This window comes from Acanthaster planci, linkage group LG01 (genome assembly GCF_054643075.1).
Source record: "Acanthaster planci isolate LZ-2023a linkage group LG01, COTS_SCS, whole genome shotgun sequence".
NCBI classification, from domain to species: Eukaryota; Metazoa; Echinodermata; class Asteroidea; order Valvatida; family Acanthasteridae; genus Acanthaster; species Acanthaster planci.
In genome coordinates this window covers 16,412,212-16,435,864 of record NC_141777.1, presented here as the reverse complement: position 1 = coordinate 16,435,864, position 23,653 = coordinate 16,412,212, and the positions used below count along the sequence as shown (strand labels likewise).

Below are 23,653 nucleotides of genomic sequence, written 5' to 3'. Positions count from 1 at the left end.
AGTTATAGCTCGGCTTGTCAACCAGAGAAGCTGAAACTCGTAGCTCACCTCACTGGGCTAGGGGCTGTAGCGTTGAGCACACCATCCTGTCTACGACGCCAAATGTAACAGTGAGAAGATGAGATCGACACGGATAGTGTGCATTATCTCACTCAAGTTCTTTATTATGGTGTCGCCACAAGAAAATCCCCTAGCCCAGTCAATCTAGGGCTAACACGAGGTGTAAAGGCTATAAATGAAACTTCTGCCAGCAACTAACATGAGGTAGATCTTGGACTACTGTGGTGTTGTCTGTACCAGCGCTGTGGGGTGAATGACTCACTGAACAAAGAGCTGGCAATAAACTAATGTTGAACAAGCATAGCTATCAAACGAGGGCGCTGCGCAAGGGCTAAATGTAAATGACCTGTCACATTACAACCAAATATTGAAAGAATGTACACCGTGTCTCTTTGGAGGGGCTTATTGACTATTCTGTACTATAATAACTGGAAAGGGCCTGAAATTTCCCCTGTTTCTTCTTTCAGAAAAGCTCCCCCGGACGCCGGGGAAACGGAAATTAGCAAGTTCCAGTTAACAGTTCTGTCTGTTCGTCCTCATTCTGGTAGTTTTTCTTCTTTGTGTCCCGCAGTTTTGCAGATGTTTGATCTCTCTTTTACTGAATCATAAGATCGTCTCTGTGCACAAAACACTGCCGCACTCACTGGCAACGGACAAACTGTATTATCCTTTAGAAAATAAGAAAACGTATTCACTTTTTGGAATTGGTTTTTCTATCTTGGATAGATTTTCTTCCGTTTGAGCCATTTTTACTGCGAAACCGGCCCTCGAGAAGATATTAAAGGGTGTTTTCCACCAAATGGTCGTATTTCTGCGCCAGCCCACAGGTTTTCTACAATAAGGCAGGCCACAATTAGGAAAGATCATAGAAATATATATATGAATTCCGACGTTGCTATTTTGGGGGTATCTTCAGGGAAAGGCGAATAAAAAAGTTTTTCGAGGCTAACCCTCATAAAATTGAAGCCAACAATTATCTTCTGGCTATAATCCTGAATTTCCAGTGAAAAAACAGAGGCCAACCTCTTCACGAGAGTCAACAGAGTGCTCATCAAGTTCGGGCCGACTGGATCATGATTTTGCACTGTTTCTATCTATGAGTGCGTATTTCACCTGTAGTCTTGCGTTATATTCTGCATTATCATGAAGTGCGCCCTCAATGTTTTGACCAAGATTACGTTTGGTGCGTTGTTTGGCCGGGCTAGCTGGTGTGCGCGGCGCTATACAATCTTTGGTGCGAAGTGGCAAAGTGTGTAGGTAAGTGTAACGCAAACGCATGTATTTTTCTGGCTTCTCAATGATTTTTCATGGGAAAAATTTATCAAGATTTAAGTGACGGTCATGTATGTAAACACTGATGTAACCTTCATCATGTGGTTCATCCTGGGCTAGACCAGCCACAGACAGATAGGCCAAAAAACAAACTGCCTAAGCTGGTAGTAATAATATACATGTACAGTAGCTACGATAGATAGTAACCATGGTAACGATAGGCTCTGAAAGCCCCATACATGCCGTTTTATCACGGTGCAGACCAGTGAGTGAATTTTATCTGTATTATTTTGTCAGCAGCATGTCATCTTCTGACACATCCCGCTATCTTGGTGGGGCATGTGGGATCATAGTTAAAGGTAGAGAAAGAGCGGTATCTTGCAAGGATTGTAACAAGGAAGGAAATATGTCACACGGGGGTCACAGCTAACGAGGCGCAGAGCATTGTGGTTAAAAACAGGGGTGTGTGAAACTGGCGCAATGCATTACACAAGCGGCGGTTATCAATTTGATATTTTTTCGTTTTCTTTCTCATTGCAGAAAATATTCTCACTACACTTCATTCATTCATCCATAATTGATCAAGATAACTAGTGATATTGCTAAAAGACGTGATGAGTGATATTAAGTGAGAAGATAAATTACCACACTGTGATTGTACGGAGGTCATGTTTTTATCGTATTGCCAACACTTTGCCCATGCCAAAGCATTGCCATTGGTGAACCAAAAATTGAAATAAACGCTTTGCTATCAGGAAGTGATAACCTCGCAGTCACAGCTAGGTCATGTGCAATGTTAGCCAATCATAGTGCAAAGCCATCAGCTTTTCCCAGTGACCTGTTTTGGCACTGAGCAATGAGCAAAACTTACAGAATGCTGGTGCGACACAAGTAATCCATGCAAATTGATTTGTTTTATGCAAGAACAATTTGTTTTTCTGTTTTTTTTTAATGAAAAGTGAATGTTGATTTTCAAAGTTTACCTTGACCTACCCACCAACCAACTATTTCGAAAAAAATTGAAATTAAAAATCATAATTTTGGAATGGTTGCTTAGTTACACTTACTTAGTTGATGTTCTGTTTTTAATAAAATGTTTTCTACTCTCTGTTAAATCCATTCCTTCACTGTTTCGTATTGACTTTTCTTATAAAGCATGGTTAAGATACATACAGTACATCTGCAAGACCAGACATTAGTTTCCTTTTCCTTGTACATGTTGTATCAGCAGTTCAAGACATGGTCTCAACAGTCCCAATTTCAGTTGAGGATACAAGTCTTTCAACTAACTGTACTTGTAGATAGTGTCTCAAGAGTTCACAACCAGAAGGAACCACCCAGTTACTGGTTCATGCCAGTCAAAATGCCACAGAAAGGGTATGTGTATGCATCTGTTTTCTTTTGTCATAAACTTCAGTTAAGGGCCACCCCGGTTACATCCTACTTGCTGATTATCTAGCTGCTTCCATTCAAACTACATGTAGGCTGAGGCCTTATGTTCTAGGCACATTTGTGATTCGCTCCAGGAAAAGGTGATATAAGTTGCCAAAAAAAAATCACGTCATATACATGACTAGAAAGCCCACATTGTAAGCTTTCATTTGATATGACTTCATCATGTGACACGTCACGTGACATAAAAGGTGCATTCTTTAAAGCTTTTGGCTCCTGAAGTACATGTACCATTGTGTTGAAACTTTGCAGGTAACCAGAAGTGAAGTGTTATAGTTGAAAGTTGAATTCATGTAGCAATGACATCATCAGGTGAAAAGTCATATGACATTAAAGGTGAACCCTAATCAAATCTCATCTGGGATAAGTTGTGGCAAAATTGTGGGGAAAGTGAATCCTTTCCCCACAATTTCCCCCACAAGTAGTTGTGCATTTATTGAAAGGAAGTTGTGAAGGAATTTTGCATTAGTGTAGGTCACTTACAGTGAAGGACTGTTTACATTACTAGGCAGCTTGTAATAGGTGATCAGTATTTAAGTGGTTTGCATTTTTCAGAGACTGACCTTGGATCACTCAACACACTGACTTTCTCTTTTTCGGTGTTTCACATCAAAAGATTCTAAAGTGTAAAAGCCACATCATGCTTAACTTTCCATACACCGTATATTATGCCATGATTTCTTTTCCTTGGAAAAAAATCTGCAAGATTGTTTGAAATACAAGGCCTTCACATTAGTGATCTTTTCTTGTTAATGTCCTTTTGCTTGAAATGCCATAGCTTTCCAGCTGGCGAAAAATAAACATAAGGAAGATTTGTATGTTGCGAAAGGGTAAAAGTTTCTTATTCCAAATGACATGAATGATACAGTCAGAGTCAAAAAGCTCTCTGCAGGGAGTGGGATATTACATGTACAGTCCTTTGCCTGTCCTTCAGTGGCCTGCCTGGCCAAAACCACAAAGGGGAGGGAAAATGTGTATACAATACTGATAACTTCACTCTAGGAAGATTGTGGGAAGTTTTTCAGGAGCCTTAAAAATTCTGCTGCGACACTCTTTTGCAGTTTTTCTACAACTTTTTCCGGACAAGATTTAAGATTTTTCACTGTATCCCCTGAAGTACATGTATACCTCAGATTAGGTTGAAACTCTGCAGATGACTTGAAAGGGACATCTCAGATGAAAATTGAGATCACTTGATGATGACATCATTAGGAGATAAATCACGTGACATTAAAGTTGCAAAGCCCTGTATCCCCTGAAGTATACATGTCCATGTATGTCCTCCTATTATGTTGGAATCTTGCAGATTGCTAGAAAGAGAAGTGTTACAGACAAAAAAACTGACATAATGTGATGATGACATCTTCAGGTGACAAGTCAGGTACATGTATATCTGTATAAGTCCTGACGAAAATGTCCTTTTTAGGTAGAGACTTTGCATATCACTAGAAAGGGAAGTGTTATAGACCATAATTGATGTTGTGACAATGTCTTGGTGACAAGTCACATGACAATTAAGGTTCACCATTTCAATCATAACTTCTGAAATGCAACATTGCAATCAGTATATCTCCTGCAGTAGTGCTGTGGACTTTTAATAAAGAGCAGTGTTTGAATGCCATTGATTCCAGCGTCCTTTCTTTCTGTTTCGAGAGAGAGTTTCCAGAAAAAGCTTGGTTTCTTTTTAGCTGTTTTGGACACCTACTGAAACAGCTTTTGTTTTTCATAAGATTTTTTTTGGGGGGCTCCTCCGCAAGTTGCAGAAAATGCAATGTTTTTGTTCTATTTTTTTGTTCTTCTCCATAAAAGTCCCTTCACATTGTACATGTTTTTCTCACCTGGACATAAGTCCCTTTGCAAACATGTATCCTCGTCAAACTTACATAAACCAAAGAACTTAACCCCTTCGCACCGGGAGGCAGCTATAGCCACCGTAAAAATTGAGATCCTCAGCCCGCTTTTCAGCTATTATTCTCGGCCCAAAGACGGTGATAGCGAAGACGGTGAAAGAAGGCAGACCCTGGCTCTTGTATATATGGTAATCGGTCTTTGTGCGTAGCCCAGAAATGAAAAGACTGATTTTGCATCATAATCACCAGCTTCACAATAGTCCCCACTTTAAAAAGAGGCAATGGGGATGTGGAAGGGTGAGTAGAGCCGCATGCCACCGAACAATCAGCCTTTTCACCGTGTAATTCAAAGCATGCAGAGCACGCAGGGCCACAAACCGAGAATTTGTGGTTTGGCAGGTGGCCTTGGTGGCCTAGCGAGGCTTGAATTCTTGGAGTCAGCTTTCGGGAAGAAATTCCCGTTGTCAAGGGGTGAAGCACAGATGTGCCTCGAAGTATGACGTCATGATTATGTCATCGTTTTATTTATTTTCGATTTTGAGTATTTATTTTTGCTTATTGAGTTTGTACACAAATTCAAAGTGCTATTTTGTCACTTTGTGATCTTCAACCTTCATAAAAGTTATACCAATCACAGATCCTGGTACAAAGATGATACCAATAAACATGTAATGATGCCATGATGATGTCAGTTTATTTATTACTGATTTTTGAATATTTAGTTTTTGCCTGTTGAGTTTGTACACAAATTTAAGGTGCTATTTCTGTCACATTGGGACCTTTAATCTTCTTCAAAATTATACCAAGTACTGACCGTAATACAAAAATGATACCAAAATAACGATGTCACGATGATGTCATCAAGTGATTTATCATCGGTTTTTAACCACTACCAGCCGGGGACTCCGGGATCGGAGCCGTATGGTTTATATGTGTGGCCGGGGTCTCCGAACTCAGACAAAGGAAACAGGGCCCTGTAACAAAAGACCGTACTCCGAACAAAAGACCAGGCTGCTGGGCATGACCGCCATTTTTCGCTCTCAAAAGTGGTGATAATCCAGCGTTATTTAGAAACCGTATACCAGAGTTTGGGGTATTTAGAGCAAGCGGATTACCACCGGGGACAAAAGCTCTCCACCACCGCAGCGATGAGCCACACAGCACCGCTGCATGCTAATCTGGCCCCTATTGAAAAGAGGTCAGCAGTGCACTGAGCCAGGTTCGTGAACAAAAGACAGCTGTATAACACCGCACAATCTGGGCTCTGTTTACAAGGCTGCAGGCCTGGCTGAAATATTCGGGCGTCAATAAAGGTCAGCTGTCAACTTAGAGTAGTGCCTGAAGATTACTCCGTGCGGCTATAAACGACTGTTAAATGGAATGATGAATTGTTGAAGGATTTTGAAAACGGAAAAAATGATAGTCATGCCGGCCCAGCATCCTCAACGTTGAAAAATGCCCCGGTCCGAAGTGGTTAACATTTATTTTGTTTGTAGACTTTCTAGACAATTTTCGAAGCTTCATTTTGGTCTCATAGTGCTCTTTCATATTGATCAAAGTTAAACTGAGTTATTTGTTATATAGAGATCAAACCAAAATGATCATGTCATGATGACATCATGTGACATGAGATTAACCCTAACCCCAGTAGTCGGGAACTGCCGGTTCTGCGCCATCCCCCTTCTCCACTCTCTTTCCTCCTCTCCGCTGGGGTTGGTACAAACAGGCAGGTCAAAGGTCAAGGTAGTGAAGTGGGAAACCCTGGTGCTTCTCCTGCGCAAACAACTTTGGCTCAAAAAAAAAAAGAAGGGACTTCCCCTCGCTTTCCCGGTCACTACAAGTCTCGACTTGCCCGGCCTGAACTCGTGACTTCTACTTAAAGCGCAGCTCTGTTCTAAGCAAAATGCGCTGTGTTTACAACCACCTTAAATAAATGGACTATATATAGAAAAAACAATATATAAAAACATGTCAAGTCAAGTCGCGGGAAAAAATGAGAAAAAAATTTAAAAACCTATATATAAATAGAGACATGAGCAACCCAAAACACAGACCACTATTATCAACCTTCAATCGTTTCAAGAAGGCGTTTTTAGCAGATTTTGTCAAGCAGTATAACATTCCATTACTGGCACCCTAGTGTAGATTTCACACCAAGCCCGAACTTGTTCAAGCCATCCGAACGAACCAAAGGCAATTCAACACAACATCCCATTTACACACAAGGGCAGAGTTGTCAAACAAGATCTCATCAAAGTGATTAAAGCTTACACTCAACCCGAGGAAATTGCAGAAGTCGACATTAGAAACGTGAGACGCTTTCAGGGTAATTACAGAAATTGGGAATTGATACCCAGTTTCTTTGAATATGACCTCGTGCACTTTTTTGATTTTTACAAAACTTTCATAGAGAAGAAAGCGTTAGATGAGTTAAAGGAAATTGATTCTTATAAACTGCAAACAGCTCTAAAAGTGCAATTTAGATTGGAAAAACCCGATCAAACCGACTTTGGTGTATTCACCTTCCCGAGTTAAAATAAAGTGGTCGTAAGTAAAACCGACATTAAAAATGCACTCGCAGAACATAGGCAAAACCAGATAGAGGACATGGAGGCACACACGCAACGTGGATCGGATGGATATTTGATAAAGTTGACGCTTTTTACATCAACATGGTAAAATACAACATGGTGGATGCAACTTACATTCCACTACCTGCGCAATTGGCGTATAAAAAGCAATTTTAAACGTCCAAAACAACGACCAGCAGTGTATCAGATGTAATCTCAAGTACCCTATCAAACGCCCGTACCAGTTATTTTACACAATTTGGAGAAATACGACGCGCATTTAATCATGCAGGGCGCTCGCGAGTTTAACGGCGAAGAAATTAAATTAATTGCTAAAAATACAGAGAATTACATTTTGTTTTCATTCGGCCAACTTAGGTTCCTAGACCCCTTTCATTTCATGGCAGCTTCGCTAGATCAACTGGTTAAGAATTGTTCACCCGATGATTTTAACTTACTTTGGGAAAGATTCCCAGAAAACACGGATTTATTATTGGAAAAAGGCATTTACCCTTACGTATATATCGACTCATTTGACCATTTTGAAGAAGGGAGCCTATCGCCTAGAGATGCGTTTTATAGCACTTTGTAACAATCCACAGTGACAGAGAAAGAACACGTTCAAGCACAAACAGTATGGCACACGTTTAACTGTAAAAACCTAGGTGACTACCACAACTTATACGTGGGAACGGACATACTATTACTAGCGGGTGTACTTAAGAACTTCCGCCAAGTCTGTAAACAGAACCATGGCCTTGACCCAGCTAACTATTACATGTCACCGGGCCTGTCGTTGGATGCATTGTTAAAGCACTCGGGTGTAAAATAACTACTGACAGACATAGACCAGCACTTGTTCTTTGAAAGGCCAAAAGAGGTGGTATCTCGAGCGTGGGTGCAAAGCGATATGCCAAGGCGAACAATCCGGGCCTACCAGACTACGACCCAAATCAACCAGAGACACACATTATGTACCTGGACACGAACAATTTGTATGGCTGGGCCATGTCACAATCGTTACCCGTGGGTGAGTTTCAGTTTCAGTTTACTCCCGAGTTTATTTATAAAATTCCGCCAAATGACACGCGTGGATATATATTTGAAGTCACTTTAGACTACCGGAAAGACTTGCATGACAAACATAAGGACTTCCCACTGGCACCTGAAAACATTGTAGTCCCCGATGAATGGTTTTCAAGCTACCAAAATAACCTGATTAACAAAGGCGAGCAAGTAACTTCTGTAGACTAACTCGTGGCCATGTTGGCCACAAAACATAAATACGTACTTCATTATCGTTGCAAAAATACCTGGAACTTGGCCTCCAGTTAAAAGAGGTACACCACGTCATGTCATTTAAACAGGTGCCTTGGATGAAAAGCTACATCGATAAAAATACTGAATTGCGTAAATTAGCCAAATCTGATTTCGAGAAAGACTTCTTCAAATGTACTCGATTTTAACGGAAGACCAAAATTTAAAGAAAGCGAAAGGTGTGACAAAAGTAGTCACCCAAAGAAGGCTAACCCACGAGATGTATAAAAGCTGCCTATTTAAGCGGATGCAGCATTTAAATAAACAGCAGTTATTTAGATCAGATAAACATCAAGTGTACACCATTACGCAAAATAAGCTGAGTCTGTCACCGCTAGACACAAAGCGCTATATTTTATCAAACGGCATACACACGTTAGCTTACGGGCACTGTCAATCGTTAATTTGCGGATTTAAGGCGACTGACCTAGAGCGAGCAAAGCAAGCGGCCACAAGAGCAAAGCGACCGAAAGAACACCACAATTCATTTATATACGAGTGGATATATCAGTCAAATTTTAAAGACAAAGAAAAGGCCCTCAATTCGGTTTTTGCGCATTTACGTTTAAAAAGCTTTCCTGGGCGGTAATTCGGTATCCTCAGGTACTACTTGAAGCTCTTCTTTGACAAAACTGCTATTTGGCCCGTTTAACAGATAGTACAAAGTGGGCCCCATTTTTACTTTTTTACCCCCGGCTCGCTTAAACTGACTGGTACGCTTCTCCACTTGATAAACGTCCACTGACCAAATTGGATTGGTCGCTCTTCTGGTGGTGCCTCCCTCCTGTTCACCCGGGTAATAAAGGTACTGCACGACCACGTCCGGGGGAAGTTCTCTAGGGGTTGTTTTAGGAGGCGCACTTGGTGTTTGTTTCACTCGGTCAAATTCGACGGCTTCTGCGGGCTCTTTGTCGATTGAACATGTTTTTTCTTCGTTTAACAATTTCACAGCTTGAGGCAAACGCTTTACCCATTCTACGTTACATTTGCCTACGTTTAACACTTCCTGCGCGTATTGATGACCGAATAACCTTTCAGCTAAAGTTCGATTAAACCTTTCCACGATCCCCTATGAGCGCTCAGTTCACCCGTTTGAATTTCTACTCCATGTTTAACCATCAACTTTTTAAACTTCCCTTTAAATTCCGACCCCGAGTCTACCATTATAACCTCGGGCCAAGTCAAGGGCGATCTTTTATAAATTTGTGTTCCGCCTTCTAACACTTGCTCGGCGGTTTTACTGGTCAACGGTACTGCTTCTTTATATCGCGAACCGACGTCTACTACGGTTAAAGCGTATTTAAATGTTTTTCTTTTAACTCGATCCCAGGGCAAGTACAAAATATCTAATTGATGCGCTTCGTTTGGTTTGATAAACTCGGTACGTAGGTGCAGGTAAATAAATTTGCCAAATGGCTTGCTTTTTTAGCCAGGATCACAAGGTTGACTTGTCTGCACCGGTCTTTTTGTATAAATGGTTGATGGCGCTTTCCCCTTTCCAATAGCCTTGCGGGCTGTAAAACAGTTTTTTAAAAATTTCTTCCTTTCCTTCCATTTTTAAAAGTTAAAGCTTTTTAAATTAACTTACTTTGATGGTAGGAGGAGTGATAGTAAATGCTCTGGCATTTACGGGTTCAAATTTTTTGTTTAGTAGTCTGGCAAAAAGTGAAGTCGACGAGGAACGTAAACGTCACGACCTTGCATTAGAACAACTGGCGCAAGCAAAACAAGAGTGGGAGCAAAATTGCCAACCCCTCTTAGACTTTCTAAACGAGCGAATGCACCAAGAGCGCGCTAGTCAACAGACATTTGTGAACATGGACAAAGCATTACGAGCTTACAGTGAATTGACGGGTAAACAGTTGCCGCCGTTGCCTCCAGAGCCAAAGGTACCCGATACCTTCGGAAGATCAAAAGGTTAGAGAATTAGTAAGGATTTTAGGTGGAACTGCTTTGGTTGTTTTTTTGGTTTACCGGTACAGTTAAGTTTACTTTATTTTAAAAAGAAGTCTACTCAAAAATGAACCAAGGAAAGGAAGAAGAAATTAAAGATAAGTTGGCCGATATGCAAGCTGACCTTAGCTGACATGTGTGCTGACCTAGATCACATTGGTGACATGGTTTTAGAAATCCAAAATGAAACGTTTAGAAAGCGAAATAAATTAATGGAATACGAAGACCTATTTTTTGCGGCCGGCATATCCTTTATTGTATTTTCATTCCTATTTAGGATTTTCACGTAAAATAAAAATTGTATATATTAAGAAAATGTCTCAAGAATACACTAAAAAACTAAACCCGAGTCCCAGGCTCAAAGTACCTCACGCGATCAAAGGCGAAGGACGCAAAGTAACCATCACGCACAACCCGAGCACCATCGCAGCGGGTCACACGTTGAACCTAAAATTCCCCGCTTTAGGCATAGACGACGTAATAGTACCTGGCACCGCAAAACTGGCTTTTAAACTCGACCTAGACGGAGCATCAGATGATAATCGTGGCAAGAAACTTGGTTTCAGAAATCGATGTCAGCTTACAGGGAAACAAAATCGTCAGTTACAGAGACGTGGACGTATTTCACAATACTAAAGACAACTGGCTACCAATTTCACTGACAAAAAACTGCTGTACTTTGGCCTAAAATGTGGCAAAGTTGCGTTTAGGTGCGGGCGACAAAAACGAAGCTGTGAACAATGGTAAAGATGAAGCAATTGCAGATGCTTTTAAAAATCGATACGCAATTTCGTTAGACACATCGCTATTGACGGACCACGGACCTTTTTATCCGTTGGGGTTTAAAGAGCCTTTGACGTATCAGTTGACTTGTAACGGTCACGACAAAGTGGTTAACTCGACAGACACAGACGCGAAATACGCAATTTTGGATTTGACTTTGGAGTATGAAGTATTAACTAATTGAGACCAGGCGCAAAGTTTGAGGAGTAAGCACAAGGGTGCCATCTATTACCTATTTGACCGAATTCACTCTTGGAAGAAACAGGCGGTAAACAAGTCTGATACGCCATGGAACATTAGCATCGATCAAACAATCAAGAGCTTAAAAGGCGTTTTGATTCTGTTCAAAGATCCGTCTGTTAAAAACCCTCAGAGATTTTACAACCCGCACATAAGTAAAATGGTTGAACGGTCGAAGGCAAGCCAAATCAACTGTATTCACAAGGGCTATTTGAATATCAACTTCAGCGACTTGGACACTGAATCAGCTCTCGCGGTAACCAAAGACCTAAACTTAACCGGAGTAGACATGGCCGACTATTTGAAAGATAAGTACGGTTTGTGGCTCAATTTCAGAAGTTCGGACAATAATTCGGCTCATGGGTCAGGTAGGCTTCTCGGCGATGGTGGCGACATATCAATACAGATAGAACGACAGGCTGAAACTGCAGGACCATTGACGATGTATGTATTTTTGGTAATGGACGCGCAATTGACGGTGGAGGACGGGAGTTTTAACAGTTTGGCTTATTAGATAGGTTGTAAATAAGTCTAGTTAAATAAAATGAATCAGATGTACAAGAAGCCACACTGCGCCTTGATCATGGGTAAAACTGGGTCGGGTAAAATTTTACCATCTTTGTTGTTAACGACTTCTTGTTGCTCGTTTCTCAAAGAAAACTGTAAGCTCGTTATCTGTTCGTTTACAAGTGACTTGGCACTTTTGCACGGGTCTGATGTGGTACGTAGTACATACGAGGGCTGCCCGTTGAAGAAATTAAAGTGATTGTTTGTTTCTCAGCAGGGTATCCAAAGCTCGTCAAAAGGATTCGTGTCTATCTTTCCCTTATAAATAACGTTTGGCACGAGCCTACCTCTTGGCAGATTTAAAAGTTTGCCGACTTCTTTACCCAACTTTAATCTGAGATTTAAATCTGTTATCATTATTGATACCAAATTTGACTTTTTGTGAACTTTAAAACTTACACCCGGAATGGCGTTTAAAATAAAATCAAACCAATCCACATTGTAAAACCCCAGAGGAATAAATATACTCCCCTGTTCACCGCTTTGTAAAAAAAACGCGGGTGTTTCTCTTTTGTGCAATCGATGCATCACCGGAGCGTTTGAACCAGAAGCCGTGACTAAAAGAGTGGGTCTGGGTTCGGTTTGAGCGGCTCCGATGGTCCTCATTCTTTCTTCAATGTTTGTGCCTGAAAATCCCTCTTGAATAAATTCTAAAGCGATGCGGTGGGCTTCTTTGTAATTATCGAGTTGGCCTTGGGATAAAAATTCGAGACCCATTAACGCATACTCTTGCTCTTTATCTCTTTCTCTGGGCAGTGTTAAACTTGATCTTAACCGTGCACACTGAATTATTAACGATCTTACTTGATTCTCGAGGTCATTGCCATTGTTTTCGATGTCATTCGATTTGCCGTTCGATTTTGATGGATTTTGTAATGTTGAAGTAACCCGAGCGAAAGCTTACTTTTCTGACTTTTTTTTTTTTATCGCCTCTTAGATTTGATTTTCTAATTTAAACGTCTGCTCGCTTTTAGTCAAGTAAAACGTATGAGTCTCCATTTTATTATATATTTTTTGAAAAATCTTGTTTGGTTAATCTATACGTTTTTGGAAATCTCGTTTAGCGAGAGTTAATTTTTCAAAGGCGTTTTTCCAGTGCTTATCCGAAACTTGAAATAAGTCTTTTACAGATTCTGTTGGTTCTTTTGTCACGTCTTGATAACATACCGCGATTAAAGCCTTCAAAAGTTTATCTTTAGAGATCTTACCATCTAAAATTCTGTTTAACTTATTTTCTATGGTGCCTGCTTCACCATTCTCCAATTGAACGTTAAACTCTTTTAAAGTTCTTCTCAATTTTGGTGGTGGTGGATTTTTCCAAACGTAACGCTGGTAATATTTACCGCACACGTTTCTGGTGCGTATGAAAGAACCCACTCAAACACTTAATCACAATGTTGACATGCATATCTGTCATCTATTTCTACTATGTAGTACTGGCACGTATTTTCTGGTCGTGGTGGTAAGGTTGGCCATTTAGGCAATGAGCCGGTTAAATGATAAATCTTTTGGTCTGTCATTGTTTTCAATAATAATCTATTCATTTAAGGTAGTTCGGTGGCTCCTCAAGGCGTCTATTACAGCCGTAATGTGATCCACAAATTGCCAAGACCACTCCGCGTGGGGCCCTTAGTACATCATTTGCTACTATCTACTTCTTCGTCATAGTTAATTATTAAGCCAAGTTTTTCTGCTTTTACATCCAAATGGGTTTCTGGTTCGGGGTCGTTTGGTGTTCTTAGTCTCATCTTATAGTAGAAGCCGCCATAGCCGCTTTCGTCCCATTCAAATGCTAAGTATGATTTGCCTGTTAAATTTTTGCAGTTGATGTAATTATTACAACTTATGCAATTGGAACAGTCTACACAGTTTTCACAATCGTCACACCCTTCACAATATTCGCATCCAGTACAATTTTCACAGTCGGTACAACCATCATCAGGTAATTCTTCGGGTTCATATTCATCATCAAATTTTTCTTCGGTCAATATTACTTCTTCGGTTTCTCAATCATTAAGCCTGATTTTTCCAAGTCTTTGTCTAAGTCTGTTTTTACTTCAGGTAAGGGGTCACTTGGCACAATTAATTTCAGTCTTTTATAAACGCCATTTAATTACTCTGGTCCAAACAATTGATACAATAAGTACAATTAAAACAACCGATACATTCAATACAACTTTCACCAGAATAACAGGTCCAACATGTATTGCATTATATATAACAGGTTTTGCCCCTACCCAACGTATATCAACAAGCACCGTATGCTCAGTGCCCATCCGAGAGCTTGCGAAAAAACCTCACAAGCTTACTCGGGTGGGACCCGAACCCACGACCTCCTGCCCACTAGTGCAAATGTCTTAACCACTCGACCACTGAGCTGCACACAGTGACCGGTGTCTGTCCCAACTCACACAGAATCCAACACCATCTCCCTGGGCCTTCCATCCCAAGTCTCACAAAATTCAACAACAAGTTCCTTGGGTACGGTACCAAATGTGCCAAAACCTCACAAAACCTGCTGTTGGAGTATGGCAGGTTTTGGGTAGTTACATGTAGGGTTAAAGTTTCCCTTTTTTCCATAGGTTTTGTACGTTTTTCTACTACACAATATTTTATGATCTTAATGACAGTAGTTTTCAACTTCGATTCAGGATTGCTATGAGAATTAAATTAAAAAATTGTGTAGGATTTTCCCTTTCCTCCGATAACAAATACATGTATACCCAAAAGTCAAAATATCAAGTAAAATTTTGTATTAACAGAAACCATAGATTCAAATGCAAATCACCTGACATTAAGGGTGCAGTTTTTCTACTTACACGTAGGTTTTGTGCACTTTTTTAATGTCACAGATCCGAGCACTTTTATCCATCTGATGACTTCATCTTAGGTGCATATTTAGTCCATCAGCCTGGGTGTTAACACAACTCACTGTGACGTTATTACATGTATGTAGGTGTCACTTGACTTGAGATTAAAGGTGCAATATTTTCCCCGTAGGTTTGGTACACGTACTTTGTACATTAGACATCATAGTGATGTTAACACCCTACTTCCCCCCAAAATCTTTCTTTGTATCATTTTATTCTTTTGAACAAAATTACTTCTGAAACAGACATAGACTTCTAGTCTTTTTTTTGTCGTCTTTCATTTTTTCCCCCATGGACATAACATTGGGTCGTTCTACACACACACTTTTGTCTCTTTCTTTATCCTGTACAAACTTGCACATACTTAGACTACCACCTGAAGATGTGTGCTGAATCATGACATCATCATGATGTCATCACCTGATTTATTATAGAATCGTAAATATTTTACATTTTCCCAGTTGTTTTTCACACAATTTGGAAAGTCCTTTTGGGTCACTTGGCAATCTTGCAACTTTATTAAAGTAAACCAATAAAAAAGCCTTAGGCATTTAAAGTTTATAGTAAAATCCTGTCATCAGGTGTCAAATTACAAGCACTTGAATATAGTATTCATTATAAACCTTTAAAAATCCGCATAAACTCAACTGTGTCCTCCAGCAGTTAGCATTTCGCACTATGTGATAGATTCTGTCTGTATTTCTTGTTGTATATGTAAAATTGCTTGACCCTTACTTCTGCTCGAAACTAGTCCAAACTGGAAGTGTTTTTTATTGAAACTTGATAATAGATATGAACCTTATTCCAACTGTATTAGTCTCCAACACAATAGCATACCTCAAAACATGCCTCAGTGATGTCATGCAACACTCGAGTGCCCTCTGCTGAAAGTTTGAAAAATTCAAAAATCTACTTTGGATAATGTTTGTGGCGAAATTTGCCTTAATTGCTTGAAAATTGGTGGATATGCTGTTTGTGCAAAAATTGGGGCTGATGACATCATCTGACCGGAAGCTATAATGAAAAGACCCTTAATTTATTAAAAATCACTTAAAAATCAATCTTGAAACTTAGTCTGAACTGTATTGGACCTCTTACGCTTCCTGGTGAAACCCTGAACTGTTGCAACAGGGACCTTATATTGCTTGGAAATTGCCTTATAGTCTTTGCCTTCTTTATGGGCATTCACGATACACTGGCTGCGTCTGGAGGAAGCAAGTAGAAGCATACAAGCCGAAGAACAGTCCCCACCATCAAGCATGGTGGTGGAAATATAATGCTACAGGGTTGCTTCTCTGCTAGTGGCACCTGGAACCTCATTAACATACAGGGCATCATGAAAAAGGAGGATTGTATCAAGATCCTTGATAACAAAGTGAAAGCGTCTGTGGAGAAACTCCAGCTTGGACCTGATCGGACATACCAGGAGGACAATGACCCAAAGCACAATGCCAAGGTAGTAAAGCAGTGGTTCAAAGACAATGGTATCCATGTACTGGAATGGCCAGGTCAAAGTCCTGACCTAAATCTAATAGAGGGAGTCGAAGACTGGAGTAATGGTCAAGAGACCATCCAACCTGACCCAGCTGGAGGCTTTCCCCAAGGAAGAGTGGACCAACATCCCACAGGAGACGTGCAGAAAGCTTGTTGACACTTATAGGAACCATCTTGAGGTAGTCATCAAGAACAGAGGCTACACTATTGACTATTAAGAAAAGGCAATAGAACTACAGTATGTAAACCTGGGGGATGAATAATTTTGAACAGGAGCAAAAGAGAAACCCTGGCCTTATCTATTCTTGTGCAAATTAAGTTTAGCCAGTACACATGTGGGTTTGTGTATTGCAACAAATAGACAAAAGATATATAGTGGAAGTACCAACATACATGCAATAGCTTTTACAAGTGAAGAATTTAGAAAAGTATGTTATTTTCCAAAGGGTATGAATACTTTTGAGCACAGCTGTACTCGTCCAAATACAGGGTAAATATTTGCATCCATTTTCCAAAGTGTATGGGCTTCTAGCATTATCATACACACCGTGCACCGATAATGAAAATTACCAGTATCTCATACATGTACACTGCTAATGCTGACAACGCGAACCGTAGGAGTTTACAATATTTCGGGCCGTTGGCTTTTTATCCGAGCGTTATCACATAGATGTCAACGTGCTGCCCAACACATGATCGTGAAAGCAAGTTTTTACATGGCCCAGATATTCAATATTGAAATGCGGACTTACATGTAACTGCCCCTGTTAGATTACCACTCTTTCCAAGTTCTTTTTTATGGAATCAAAAGAGTTCCCCAAAACAACTCAGTGTGTGTCACTGACAAATACAACATTGGTCTCAATTTTTGGCTTTTTCGCAAGTTAAGAAAAGGGCTTTCTTTTTGGCCTTTTTTGGTTTTTTCACAATTTTCAAAAAAAAGGCAATCTTTTTCATAACTGTTTCGGTCACCAGCTGAAACAGCTTTTGTTTTTCAAGTAACATTTTGGTTGTTCAACAGGCTTCGAATGTCATCAAAGTTCCATGAAGCAAAGACCTCAAAGCAAAGATAATACTAATTTAATAATTACATCATGAAGACCTCATCGAGTGATTTATTATTAAACTTTGAACATTTAAAATATTATTGTCAATTTCTAAAAACCATATCAAATCAACCGTGGACTCCCACAACATTCTGTTTGCGGCAAGTGGCAGAGTAAAATTTAGTCTTTGATTCATCTCATGTAGGTCAAATCATGTGACCCTTCCTTCCGATTGAAACCAGAAGTGGGCTTATTATTTAAAAGTGGTAATACATGTAGGTATAGTCTTTGCGGTATAGTATTCTTCAAATCATCTACTGATGACGTCACATAATTGTCAAGCGCCCTTTAGCAACAGGTTAAAAATTCTGAAAAAGGAATTTTGAATAAATGTCAGGGTGAAGTATGTTCGAATGGCCTGAAAATTGAAGTGGATGATAATATTTACTCATTTAACACATGTGAACACGTGTGAAATGTTCATCAGGTGAGAAGTCAAGTACAAGGTGCACTCTTTAAATTGTTTTATTTCTTTAAGTGCATGTCTGATTGGGTTGAAACCTTGAACCCAAATGGTCAAGACGAAATAATTACTCCATCAGGTTTGTGCAGTGATTTACATGTACATGTAGTTGTTCAAATTGCAAAAGAATGCCAAAAAGCCCTCTATCGTGTTGGCAAACAGACAGATGACCTCTAGTTGGCTTTTTTGCATTTTAATTACATCATAATGATGTCATCCAGTGACTTGTTTTAAAATTTTGAATATCTAAATATTGTAAATTTCGAAAACCATATAAAAATCAACCATGGCCTCCCACAACATTCTGTTTGCGGCAAGTGCCAGGGTCAAATTCGGTCTTCAATTGAGTGCTTCTGGCAACATTTTGAAAAAGTTCAAAAATCTTTTTTGAATAGATGTCTGTGGCGAAGTTTGCTGGAATCAAATGAAAATTAGTAGATACATTGGCCATTGTGCCTGCAACATTTGTGTGGAAATTCAGGCTGATGACGTCATCAGCCCTTAAGTTATGTTGCAAAGACCTTTAATTCATTAAAAATCACTAAGAAATAAAGCCCGACAGCTACAAACTGAAGTTGCTCATTGAAAACTAGAGTAAAGATCTACATCCATTGTCCAAGGTCTTGGGCTTGTCGCATTGTTGATACATGTTGTGCCCTGCTAATAAAAAAAATTGCCATCTGCTGGCAATGCCAGCAACATGACACATATGGGTAAGAGCCATTGCAGTTAGAGCCATTTCCCTTGTACATGAAAGCGTATAATAGAGCCAACGATGTGACACTTAAAGCATGTGAGCGTGTACTGTCATGCTCTGGCAGATTTGTCTCAGGGTGCAGTGTCCCAATGCAAGGAAAATTCTCCGCCAGGCCGAGGTGCACAAAAAGTACCCCCAGAGATTGTTTCGAAAAGAGGGGTCTTTTTGGGCCAAGAAATGGTGGGATTGTGTCAGTATGGCCCAGGATAATCTCTGTAGATTCAGGGGCACCCATCTGGGGGCAAAGCAGACAAAAATGGGATTGAAAATTAGTCAGAAGAGCCCAAGGAAGGTGAGGGATGTCATTTGAAAAATGGCCGCTGGGAGGGCTTGGCAGCATTCACTTGTTAGGGGGTGAGTTTGTTTTGGGCGGATAATTAAAAAATTCATTGGTTAACCTACTAAAAATTGAAAATCGAATGAAATCTGAGGGACCAAACAACACATTATATTTTGTTTGAGAGGCCTCAGGGACTTCAGTTGCCTGCCATGGGGCTCCAAACTTGGTTGATTTTTGCTGATATCTTGGAAAGGAAGTGATTTGGGGCTCCAAACTTGGTTGATTTTACACTATTTTCAATGGAGCTTGAATTGGTTCAGTGCACCCCTTAGTGAAAGCAGTCAGCATGTAGTGTTACTGCTGTAGCAAGGAGGGTAGTGATCCCACCATGGAGCTATTAAACACGCAAACCTAAATTTGATTGTGGCCTGTTGAATGTGGGTAAAAGCATTGTATCTTGTGAAGTGCATGTCCGATTGGGCCATGCTTGTAGTGTGTGCAGTGTATGTGTTAAATTTTAAACTGCATACTTCATGAAAGCTGTTTGATTCCCGCCCATTCCAACTTCACTTTTGGCTTTTTCGCAATTTTACGAAAAAGACATTCTTTCTGTTCTTTTTTTTTCCTTCCTTCTTCTTCTTTTTCATCTTCTGACCAAAAGTCTGTTCAATTTGTGCACTATTGTGGTACCTTAGTAATTGTTGATCATCATCAAAGTTACAGCAAGCACTAACTATAAAACGAAGATAATTCTGAAATATTTATATCATGATGATGTCATCAAGTGATTTATTATTGAATTTTGAATATTTAAATATTATGTTAATGTTGTAAAAATTCATATAAAGTCAACCGTGGCCTCCTGCAGCATTCGGTTTGCGGCAAGTGCTAGAGAAAAATTGGGTCTTCAATTCATCTCGTGTGGGTCAAATCACATGACCCTTCCTTCTGGTTGAAACCGGAAGTGGGCTTATTGTTTGATTAATTAAAAATTGGTAATAGGTATCAAGTCGTTTTCAACGGTGTTAGTCTGTTGGGGTATAGCAGTCTTCAAATCATCTACTGATGATGTCATGTAATTGTCGAGCTCCCTCTAGCAACAGGTTAAAAATTCTGAACAATGAAATTTTGAATGGATGTCTGTGGTGATGTTTGTCCGAATTGCCTGGAAATTGATGTAGACAATGATCTTATCCCAGACAACATACATGTATGTGTGAAATTTGGGGCTGATGACGTCATCAGATCCGAAGTTATGATAAAAAATTCTTTTATTCTTCAAAATTCGGTTAAAAATCAACCGTAATAGATTTAAGCATGAATTGTTTATTAGATGATAGGTAAAACATTGAAGTCAACTGCATGAAGTGCATAAGTGGTGTATTTCTTCACACAGATGAAACGCCGACGAAGAAAGCCCCTTAAAATATTTGTGAACTCAAAAATCCTTTTTGCGTACCATGGATTGGCTGCTGTTTGTGTGGATGCTCAATATCTGCCTGTAACGTGTGGCCGGCAGTGCACAGTGCACAGGGCATGTACTCAGGACCTGGCAAAATGCTGAGCACATGGTGCCTAGAACAGATCATATTGTATGGAACGCTAAAAGGGACAAATGTTTAAAATCTCTAATCTGTGCTCTTTCCTCGATAACAATAATGTTGTGTATTGTATTTGTATTGTACATGTTTAATTGGGTTGAAACCTTGCAGATAGTTAGGAAGGGAATGCATATAAATTGAGATTGACCTCAGGTGATGATGATGTCATCAGGAGACAAGTCACGTGACATTAAAGGTGCACTGTTTAAAACTCTACATGTACATGTATATCTCCTGAAGCATATATTCATTGGGTTAGAATCTTGCTGATATCTTGGAAAGGAAGTGATTTAGACGATTATTCATCTCATTCGATGTTGACGTTACAAGGTGACAAGTCCTGTGACCTTAAACATTCAGCCCTGAAGTACATATCTCATCGAGATGAAACTTTGCAGATAACAAGAAAAGGAAGTGTTGTAGTCGAAGATTTAATACCTGATGTGATGATGACGTCATCAGGTGACAAGTCGGGTGACATTAAAGGTGCACTGTTTAAAGCACCATATCTCCCGAAGTACACATCCCATCGATTTGAAACTTTGCAGATATCAAGGAAAGGAAGTATTCTAGACAAAAATTTACCTAATGTGATGAACACATCAAATGGGGAGTCAAATTACATTTTATTTAAAACAAGTTATTTCCTGTAGTGCATGCCTGATTGAGTTAAAATTGAAACCTTGGACCCAAATGGTCATGATGAAATAATTACGCCATCAGGGGCAGTAGATTGGTTGTTCAAATTAATAAAGGAATGAGAAAAAGCCCTTTGTTCTGTTGGCCAACAGACAGATGAGCTCTAGTTTAAAATCTAACTGAAAGTGTTTCCCAAAACAGCTCTTTGGGGGGGCCTGCTTCCCACGCTGTGGCTTCACAATTGTCAGTGAACTACAACAAATGCCCCACACATTTTGGAAAATCTTGGGGAGAACCCTGGAAGCAAATATCACAAAACAGCTCATCAGCGGAATTCACTTGAAATGGTTTGTGCTTCAGCTGCAGTATTCAAACAAGTTAAAATAAGCCCAACATTTGCACACTGCAGGCTTTCAAACTGACAGTGAACCTGCCTTCAGGTTTAATCACAGGTTTGGAAAAATGATGTTGCCAACTCAAAAAAGTAAAGGTGTCCCAATTTTCTTTTTGGCATTTCAAAAACAAGGCTGTATCTTCCCTGAGTTGAAGTGCACCTCCAAGCAGCAAAAGAAAGATGGGTTGTAAGTTTTCCAATTGGGTTATTGCACGCATTCAGCATGAGCGCAAAGACCATACATTAAGGAATAAATTCGTTACTCGTACTCAGCGTGCTCCACCTCAAACTTACCATTGATCTCCGTTATAAACACACGCCATTGTAGCGAGTCCCCCCCAAAACATGCCCTCTTTTGTTCCACTTGGAGCGGATACTGGGCAGTGCGTTTTGTCTGCTGTGTCTGTTCGTATTCATGTGTTGTGTGATCGCCATGTTTATTCTTTGCATCCATTGTCTCAATGACAAAGACGTACAAATGTATAGCCAGACCTGCTCATTAAACTTTGCCATGTGTGAGTGCACACCCGCATCCAGTCTGCGGATTTTCCCCCTCCTTGGCAATGGCAGACTTATTGGCAAGAATGTGGACAAATTGCGGAAGAACGCTGAGTCAATATGGGATTACACTTCAATGTTATGATTCAACAGAGTTATTAATTATGATTCATTATTCTTACATTATATACTGTGCATGACTATTTCATCAACAGAGACAATATTTTGTGGGACCTTGCAATTCATGAAGTTGAACAGTCAGTCCAAATGGAGGATCACTTTCGAGGTAAGGAATACTTACCTTCCAGAATTTACTTGACATTTTTTAAGCTGGAAGAAGTAAGAACATCCATCAAATTTTCAGATTTTGTTTGTGTGTTTATTTGATATGACGTAATGGGGAGATATGCACAACAGGCATGCAAGAAGATATACGTAAGCTTGCTTTGTGTTGTCTCAAATGCATTGAAACAAGGAGTTGTGATAACGTGCAGAAAATACTATTAGAGGCATAAACTTTAAAACTTACATCGGACATCGAAATAATTGTGAGATTGTTCCAAAATGAAGGAGTAGGACCTTTTGAGACAATGAAGGTGGAGTGGAACGTAAACATATTTGTGTGGCATACATGTGTATTCGTGTTCTCATGCAGTGACACCAGACTATTAATACACCGCTGAGATTATTGTGATCAGCATAGGAGCACCCAGACGTACTGTATCTCATGCTACCTTCAGAAGGGTTTTATGTGTGCTCATGCGAAGCTTCTAAAAAATGACAGCAACCCATGTGTGTACCGTACCTGTTTGTGTCGCAGATGATAAATTGATAAACACGTATTAGATTCTTATATTGAAAGCAGTTTTCAGCTGTACTGAAAACTGTTCTTCCAAGCAATCAGGTATACAGATTATGCCCCTTGGCTTCCGGATTTTCTTTGCACTTTAATTAAAAATTTGCATTGAGTAGAAGAAACATGTTTAGGATAATATGATAATGACTTAAAAGTTAAGGAAAACTCTTGCTTGCAGAGGTGGGTGGCCAAATCTCGTAAGGCCCCCACCCCTGGGTCCCCTCTCAATATTGGGTCTCACTGGGCGATTTGCGCTCCAGCTTGAAATGATGACATTGACAACATTTTGTGTAAAGTGGTTGCATGTTCAGGGGAGAGACTGTGCATGCAGTAGTGCTGTGTGAGAAAACACTGAATTCTAACATGAGCATGAAAAATGAAAATAATGATGTGGATGTATTTTGTTAACAGTGTACAACTTAATATTCCCAGAACCGCAGCGGACATTGGTCGGGTTTCTTTTCCCATATATCAAGTGATAAAGTGGCATAAACAAGATTTTGATGGCCGAAAATATGATGTAACATAACTCAAAATTGTAAAATAAAATTGCTGGAAGGTTTTTTACATTTTCAAAGTTTTAAAAAATGTTGTTGACCATATTAGCCTACATATTTAGGAATGGGAATAA

General features: G+C 39.8%; 1 protein-coding gene across 4 annotated transcripts in view; it reads left to right on the top strand.

The window, feature by feature from the left end:
- Nucleotides 1–1,228: 1,228 nt before the first annotated feature.
- The window catches only part of dync2li1 (dynein cytoplasmic 2 light intermediate chain 1), a 119,327-nt gene continuing 96,902 nt past the window's right edge, over nucleotides 1,229–23,653 (top strand). For 2 of the 4 annotated variants that reach the window (XM_087147645.1, XM_022255281.2), the window contains exons 1-3: nucleotides 1,229–1,317; nucleotides 2,564–2,709; nucleotides 22,382–22,452. In XM_087147645.1, the coding sequence (XP_087003771.1) occupies nucleotides 2,684–2,709; nucleotides 22,382–22,452 (97 nt within the window). In that variant the 5' untranslated portion in view covers nucleotides 1,229–1,317; nucleotides 2,564–2,683. Of the gene's footprint in view, nucleotides 1,318–2,560; nucleotides 2,710–22,381; nucleotides 22,453–23,653 lie in introns of all 4 variants that reach the window. The other 2 variants (XM_022255282.2, XM_087147604.1) reach the window with 2 other exon arrangements.